Below are 7,759 nucleotides of genomic sequence, written 5' to 3'. Positions count from 1 at the left end.
GAAATGGAGACTCATGGGCAGGGTCCCCAGCTTCCCTGGCAGGAACACTATGTTAAGAAATCTCTCACAATTGTGCAGCCATAGCAGGCAGGAGGGAAGGAGGCGAATACCTCCAGCATCAGAGACTTGTAGAGGAAGAGTCAAACTTTGGGGACTCACCCGCGCACCAGAAGGCCAAGGCGGCAGGAGGCAAGAAGCCTGGGTGAGCTGGGCTCCTCCATGCCTAGCAGAAGATGAGGTGCAGAGGCGAGAGGTGGGCAAGAAGAAGAGGCACTCAGTCAGCCACACAAGCTGCGTGCAAAGAAACTCCCGGCGCCCCAAGCTTCAGGGCTGCCTCGTTAAAGGAGTGCGGAGGCCAGACTCGCAAATGAGAAAAAGCAAGCTCAGGGTTCATGGGTCGCATTTTGGGCTGTGGAAGAGGAAACGGCTCCATTCCTGGAGTTGTCTCGAGTTCCTGCACTTTTGGTTTTGCTTTTTGCCAATCCGCCTCCCAAGACTGCTCCAGGTGCTCCGGCCTGAGGGCTGCTGGGGCTTCCCGCAGTTCGGCCCCATTATATCCTTTGGGCCATTGAAGTCAATGGCAAAAACATAGGGTATATTCTGGGGGCTGGAGGGGAGGGGGTTTGAGGGAGAGGCTCCAAAATCGCAGGGTAGCTGCTGGAGCCTCTCCCCAAGATACCCACCATGTTTCAGGAACATTGAACCAGGGGGTCCAATTCTACAGGCCCCCAAACAGGTTGCCCCATCCCCTCCATTGTTCTCTATGGTGGGGAAAAAAACCACTATAGAGAACAATTGAGGGAATAGGCTGTCAGCACCTACAGTGGAAGAGCCACACTCAAGGGGCCAAAGAGCCGCATGTGGCTCTAGAGCCGTAGTTTGCCTACCACCGTGGTAGGGTATTAGCTTTCATGTGCATGCACACTTCTACAGATACTATGAAATGAAACATTACCAAGTCCTTACATATAGGTAGAGGGTGAGCAGTAAATTAGCGTACAGTATAATGGAAATTTTTGACAGATTGAATGACCAAACAGGAATGACAATTTGGTTTATATGGCTGCCATTTGTTTGGGTTCAATTCCCGGGGGGAAACACAGTGAAGGGGATTCCACATTCCACAATTGAGGATGCGCCAGTCTCCAATTTAGACATAGCGGTTTCCTTCACTGTATTTTTACAGTTTTTACAATTTTACTGCCCTCACCCTCTGCCTATACATAAGGACTGGTAATTTCCCACTTCATTGTATCTAAAGAAGTGTGCATGCACATGAAAACTTATACCCTGACAGGGCTCTTTTTGTAGAAAAAGCCCAGCAGGAACTCATTAGCATAATAGGCCACACCCAGCACCAGAAACTCATTAGCATATCAGGCCACACCCCTGACAGCACAGCTCATTAGCACATTAGGCCGCACCCCCACGTTACCAGAAGTGTGGTTATCCAGCCACATCCACCTTTTGCTTGTTATTCTGTTTACCTTGTCTGTTGTCAAAACCCAGGGCCTTTTTTTTTAGCAGGAACTCCTTTGCATGTTAGGCCACACACCCCTAATGTAGCCAATCCTAATGAGTTTCTGCTGTTGGGTGTGGCCTATTATGCTAATGAGTTCCTGCTGGGCGTGGCCAACTCAGGAGCCAGCCGGAACTCCGTTCCTGTGCGTTCCTGCCCAAAAATAGCCCTGCCCTACTATTTTGTTAGTCTTTAAGGTGCTACTGGACTCTTCCTCTTTTCCGCTGCTACAGACAGACTAACATGGCTACTCATCTTCCTCTATCAACTAAGCTAATCACCATTCCTTTCCGTTCTGCCTAGTTGCCTCACTACATTCCCTAAAACCTTTAAAAAAATCATTCTTCAACAAAACAGATATTTTAGAGCCCCTTCCTCTACTTTTCTGCCTTGCTTTTTTCAGCACATCCCCTAACTTAGTTTTATCTCAGAAATAAAATATAGAGGTCACACGCTCGCTGGCTTGCTTCTGGGTGATAAAGGGAGTTTGAAGTGGAATTCATTTCACGGGGAGGAACACTTGGTGGCAGGTGAGCTGTGAACTGCTTTTGACCCGAGAGGTATTTTATCTGGAGCAATTTATTTTTTTGCACGTTGGCAAACTGGGGGGGAGGGGGGATCTCATTAACAACGGTCTTTTGTTGTGTTGCCTTTTACATTTCTCTACAAGATGTGCTGAAGCGGCACAGTCTTATTTGGCACATCATTACTAGCAGGGACAAGGGGCAGAAAAGAAGACAGAAAAAGAGAGGGGAGGGTGGATCCTGATAAAACCACCAACCATAATGAAACGCCACTGGAGCAGTTAAGTTTGCTGCGGCTTGTAAAAGGTAAAGGTAAAGGTTCCCTTGCTCGAAAGCCAGTCGAGTCCGACTCTAGGGTTGCAGTACTCATCTCCATTTCCAACCCGAAGAGCCAGCGCTGTCCGAAGACGTTTCCGTGGTCATGTGGCCGGCATGATGACTAAACACCAAGGCGCACGGCACGCTGTTACCTTCCCACCGAAGTGGTCCCTATTTATCTACTTGCAATTTCTTGCTTTTGAACTGCTAGGTTGGCCGGAGCTGGAACTGGAGATGGGAGCTCACTCTGTCATGCGGCACACTCGGGTCTCGAACTGCTGAACTACCGACCTTCCACAGCCTGCAGTTCAGCGTCTTAACCAGCTGACTCTATATCCAGGAGGCTAGAAGGGGCAGCGTGAATGAACAAACTGGGGTTTCTGAATTCGGAAGGAGAAACCACAGTTAGCGCCAACCTCAGTAAACGAGGCAGGCACAAGCTGTGGTTTAGAAGCCCGGTTTAGGAGTCTTGAGCCAACCTCTGTCAGTGGGCCAGCCTGCATTCAGTCACTGGGACAAAGCAGGCTTGAATTAAAGCATGCTTTATGAATGGTGGTAGTTTTATCATTCAGAACCTAAAAAGGTTAGTCAAGGATAGAAGAGGGCCAACTTTAAAAATCGTACAAAAATATACATATAATTATTACACACAAATTAAAATAACAAAGAAGGGCCCATTCATACCTCACAAACAAATATATATATACAAACATACAAGGGCTAATGAAGTAGACCTAACGGGCCGAAACGCGTTAGGTCTACTTCATTAGCCCTTGTATGTTTGTATATATATATTTGTTTGTGAGGTATGAATGGGCCCTTCTTTGTTATTTTAATTTGTGTGTAATAAATATATGCATATTTTTGTACGATTTTTAGAGTTGGCCCTCTTCTATCCTTGACTAACCTTTTTAGGTTCTGAATTCTAAGTTTTAGGTTCAGTTTTTTTCCCTTTTCCCTTTCTGTCCTTAGTAGTTTTATCATGACATCTGGATGCAAACAACGCCAATTTGATATTATTTCATTGTGTGGAAGTCCACACAATGTTGTCAAAGAGCTTGTATCTATCAACCCATCCAGGATAAGCAACCAATTCAGCATTCGTCCACCCATCCACTCACCGACCCACCCATCCATCCATGGCTTCATAGCCCTAGATTTATCAGCAGCTCACACCAGATGTCCGTGGGAGGGAAAACAAGAGAAAACTCCTTAGTAATTGCTTTCTATTTATCTTTCGTTCTTGTTACTATTTAGGCCCCGGTCACACAGGCCGGATGTCGCGGGGTGGAGGTGTGGATAATTGCCCCAGCGCAGTTTGATGCGCGATTACGCGATCAGACGCACCGGCGGCACACCATGGATCCTTCCCTCGGTGCCGGCAGGTAAACGAGAAACTGAAGGGGAATGCTGCGCACCAGCACGATCACACCACGGGCATCTGGAGGCAGCCCATGGCAAACGTTTACTAGTACCTTGGAGGTACTAGTTTTTTAAGGTGCATTGTCGGCGGTAAGCCACGGGTGCGCTCCCCTTCCCAGATGTTGGGGTGTGATCACGCCCGGATAATCCGCCCACCATCCGTGCCTCTCCCGCGGCAACTTTGCCGTGTGACCGGGGCCATAAACTAGTTAACTGAGGAAGAGTAAAGTGAGCCATTCTCCTCAATGGGACAAACTACGGGTGTGGAAAGAGGGGCTGTGGGAACCAGACAGAAGGCAGCTTCCTGCAGCCTATCAAAGGAACCTTTGCAGAAAGAAGAAAGTGGGTGTTTTCTGGGAGGGGCGGGGCTGGTTTGGGATCAGCTGGGATTTGAACCTGAGATCTCCTGTCTGTTTACTGGTTTCCCTTGTTGTGGAAGACAGCACAGTATTACACACCCAGATCCCAGTGTGGCTCTATCACCACATCCCTTGGGCAGCCCGTTGATTTGTCCTCATTGGGCATCGCTATAAAGTCAGTCAGAGTTTCTTTTGATACAAGATCAGTAATATAAGGATAAGGAGAAAAGACGACTGAGGGGGTGACACGATTGAGGTTTACAAGATTATGCATGGGAAAGAACAGGTAGAGAAAGAGGTACTTTTCTCCCTTTCTCACAATACAAGAACTCGTGGGCACTCCATGAAATTGCTGAGCGGTCGGGTTAGAACGGATAAAAGGAAGTACTTCTTCACCCAAAGAGTGATTAACACATGGAATTCACTGCCACAGGAGGTGGCGGCGGCTGCAAGCATGGACGGCTTCAAAAGGGAATTAGACAGGCATATGGAGCAGAGGTCCATCAGTGGCTATTAACCACAAGGTATAGATAGGGGCTCTGGGGCAAGTGAAGCTCTGTCTTCTTGGTGCTTGGGGGGGCCAACAGTGGAAGGGCTTCTAATGTCCTGGCCCCACTGGTGGACCTCCTGATGGCACCTGGTATTTTTGGCCACTGTGTGACAGAGTGTTGGATTGATGGGCCTTTGGCCTGATCCAACATTGGTGTCTCTTATGTTCTTATGTAAGGATTAAAAAATAATATAATAAAAAATATAAAATAAGGGGCAGTGCAATAATGAGCGCTGACTGCGGGGGGATGGAGAGACGGTGCCTTCCTCCAACAGGTTATATTTAAGACTTGGTCAACCACTTGCGTATCCCACACGCCTGAAGGCAAAATTTAGCAACTTCATTTGTTATTTCCTGGGAGGAATCTGCAAGGAGGAGGGAGACTGAGGCTGTGGCCACACAGACTAAATAATCCACTTTCAATGTACTTTCAGTGCACTTTCCAACTGGACTTTACTGTGTGAACTGGCAAAATCCAGTTGGAAAGGGCATTGAGAGTGGGTTATTTAATGTGTGTGATTGCAGCCATAGAGTCGTTCAGATTTTCCTGGTAGAGTTGATAGGATCGGGGCTATGTACTGAGATCGAATGTCATTGTAGAACGGGCAGTGCAACAGGACATGGTTGACGGACTCCACTTTCCCTGCATGACATGGGCAGAGCTGCTGAGGGACTGGGACGCGATGGTATCTGCCTCCCACGAGGGCTGAGGGTAGAACGTTAAAGCGTGCAAGGGTAAAGATTCTCCAATATTTGGAGATCTCAAGGGATCTAAGATAATCTGTCGGTTGGGAGCATTTGGTATGCTGCAGAATAATAGGATATTTCTGTATCTGTGCCCTATCTGATTGTAGGGCGTGATCCCAGAGCTGCTATTTAATTGTTTCTTTTGCTTTTTGGTACCCGAGATGTCAATGGAGCTGTGGTGGCTCAAGGGGTTAAGACGCTGAACTGCAGGCTGTGGAAGGTCAGTAGTTCAGCAGTTCGAGACCCGTGTGTGCCACATGACGGAGTGAGCTCCCATCTCTAGTTCCAGCTCCTGCCAACCTAGCAGTTCGAAAGCGAGAAATTGCAAGTAGATAAATAGGTACCACTTCGGTGGAAAGGTAACAGCGTTCCGTGCGCCTTGGTGTTAAGTCATGCTGGCCACATGACCACGGAGAAGTCTTCAGACAGCGCTGGCTCTTCGGCTTTAAAATGGAGATGAGCACTGCAACCCTAGAGTTGGATTCGACCGGCTTTCGAGCAAGGGAACCTTTACCTTTAACCCGAGATGTAGTGGGACACTTGGGAGGAGAGGCCATGCTCCTGGAGTTTCCCCTCAATTGCTCTTTGCCAGGTTGAACGGTGGCTATGGGCAAAGATCGGGGTGCTAGGTCCATCGGACTGAAGGTGTGTTTTAGCCAATAGTTATAAAGTCATCCGGGCAAGGCCTGAGCCATCCACCGGACACTGGTGCTGAGCTCCCTCGGGCTTGTGTTTCTGCTCCCGTACACATTCCGCTGCCTACAGCCCACCACTGACAGCTGGTATGGGAGAGACCCGAGAACAAACTTGACACAGCTACACGGAACTCTCCCCTCCTTCGGAACGAGAGAACGACGGAAATGCGCTCTTGCCCGGCTGTGACTCAAAGGGATGCGACTTCTGCAGGGAGCGAGACAGATAACCCCTCTTCTTTCTGTGCTGGAGTTACAGGGTGCTGGTGAGAAGGCTGACAAAGGGAGGCACGGATCTTCACACTGGTGGCTCGATCCCTTCCATCTGTTCCCTGCTTCTAATCTGGCAGCGGGCCACATCCTGTCACAGAACTGCCTCTGCTGCCTCTCTTTCTACCGTGATCTGAATGCTCCTCCTGATAATGCTGCCCGCTATCTGATGGTTTGACGTGGGTGTAGCTTTTACACCCTGCTGGTCCCTTCCTTAGCTGCAGAGGAAGATTCTGTGGCTGTCGGTGGCCCAGAGGATTTATCCTCTGGTTAACATTTGAACTGAACAGAGCTGCTGTCAGTTCTAGCCCGCGCTGGTGTGAGCTACCAGCCTTGTCCCCAGCTCGCCGTCCACCCAGCAGTTTGAAAGCTCCGGCGAGTAGATAAAATGGGTACCACTCCTTAGAGAGGGTGGGCACACTAAACTCCCGTGAGGGAGGTGTTAGCCGGCAAACGGAAGGTCCAGCTTGGAAGCTCGGAAGCCTGGGAAAAAAAGACCTCTTCGGCATTAAGAAGCCGGCCAGGCGGTGGCAGTGTGGCACTACGACTCAAAGTAGTCCTGGAAGAACTGACGTCATCTAGCCAAGCCGAAGTGAATGCTGACCAGAACACGCCTGAAGCTTACAGCTGAACAAAATCCCTGTCGGCTGCAAAAGTGTGTGATTTAAAGAATTATATGTTGTCCTCCCTTACCCTATGATTCATTGTTAGTCCGTGTGAAAACTTGTGTAACTGTAAATCGCTCAGAGCCAGCAGCTCTGCAGGATGAGCGATCAATAAATCGAAAGGTATTATTATTATTATTAGTTGTGATGACGCTATCGTGCCCCCGGCCTCCGTTCCATCCCACAGGATGCCCCACAGCACAGATTCCCACCCTGTCAGAACCTACCTGTCCGGTACAAAGCCCCACCACCAGGTCAGCAATGAAGGTGTCTTCGGTCTCCCCCGATCGGTGACTCACCATCACCCCCCAGCCGTTCTCCTGGGCGAGTTTGCAGCTGCAGGGACACATAATAAGGACGTCAAGTTGTCTTGCTTCCGAGTCCGTCGTGATGCTCCCTCTAAGCTGTGGAGTTTTGGGAGCAAAGATTCTACTTGGCGGCCTCCTGGCATTAAAGCTGTGAGTAAGCGATGTGGCTACTGCATAAATTAGTCTGCTCTGGAGCCGTCCTTCCTGAGCTAAGACAAAAATGTGTGAGCCGGAGGCTAAAAAACGGTGAGCTAGCTCACACTCACTCAGCTTAGAGGGACCACTGGACTCGTGAGGACTGTGGTTGAACAGCCCGTGGACTGTTGGGGAGCGGAGTCGCTTGGGTGGGACTTACGCTTGGATGGCTTCGGTGACCGATCCAATC

General features: G+C 49.2%; 1 protein-coding gene across 2 annotated transcripts in view; it reads right to left on the bottom strand.

Annotated features, from left to right (window-relative positions):
• ENO2 (enolase 2 (gamma, neuronal)) overlaps nucleotides 1-7,759 on the bottom strand; it is a 41,867-nt gene that overhangs the window by 8,755 nt on the left and 25,353 nt on the right. For both annotated transcript variants that reach the window (XM_015418799.1, XM_015418800.1), the window contains 2 exons: nucleotides 7,730-7,759; nucleotides 7,294-7,402 (listed from right to left, as the gene is read on the bottom strand). The exon at nucleotides 7,730-7,759 is cut by the window's right edge and continues 166 nt beyond it. In XM_015418799.1, the coding sequence (XP_015274285.1) occupies nucleotides 7,294-7,402; nucleotides 7,730-7,759 (139 nt within the window). The remainder of the gene's footprint in view (nucleotides 1-7,293; nucleotides 7,403-7,729) is intronic.

This window comes from Gekko japonicus, unplaced genomic scaffold, assembly GCF_001447785.1.
Source record: "Gekko japonicus isolate JY-2015 unplaced genomic scaffold, Gekko_japonicus_V1.1 scaffold1244, whole genome shotgun sequence".
In the NCBI taxonomy this organism is placed as follows: domain Eukaryota; kingdom Metazoa; phylum Chordata; class Lepidosauria; order Squamata; family Gekkonidae; genus Gekko; species Gekko japonicus.
This window is presented reverse-complemented; position numbering and strand designations above follow the sequence as displayed.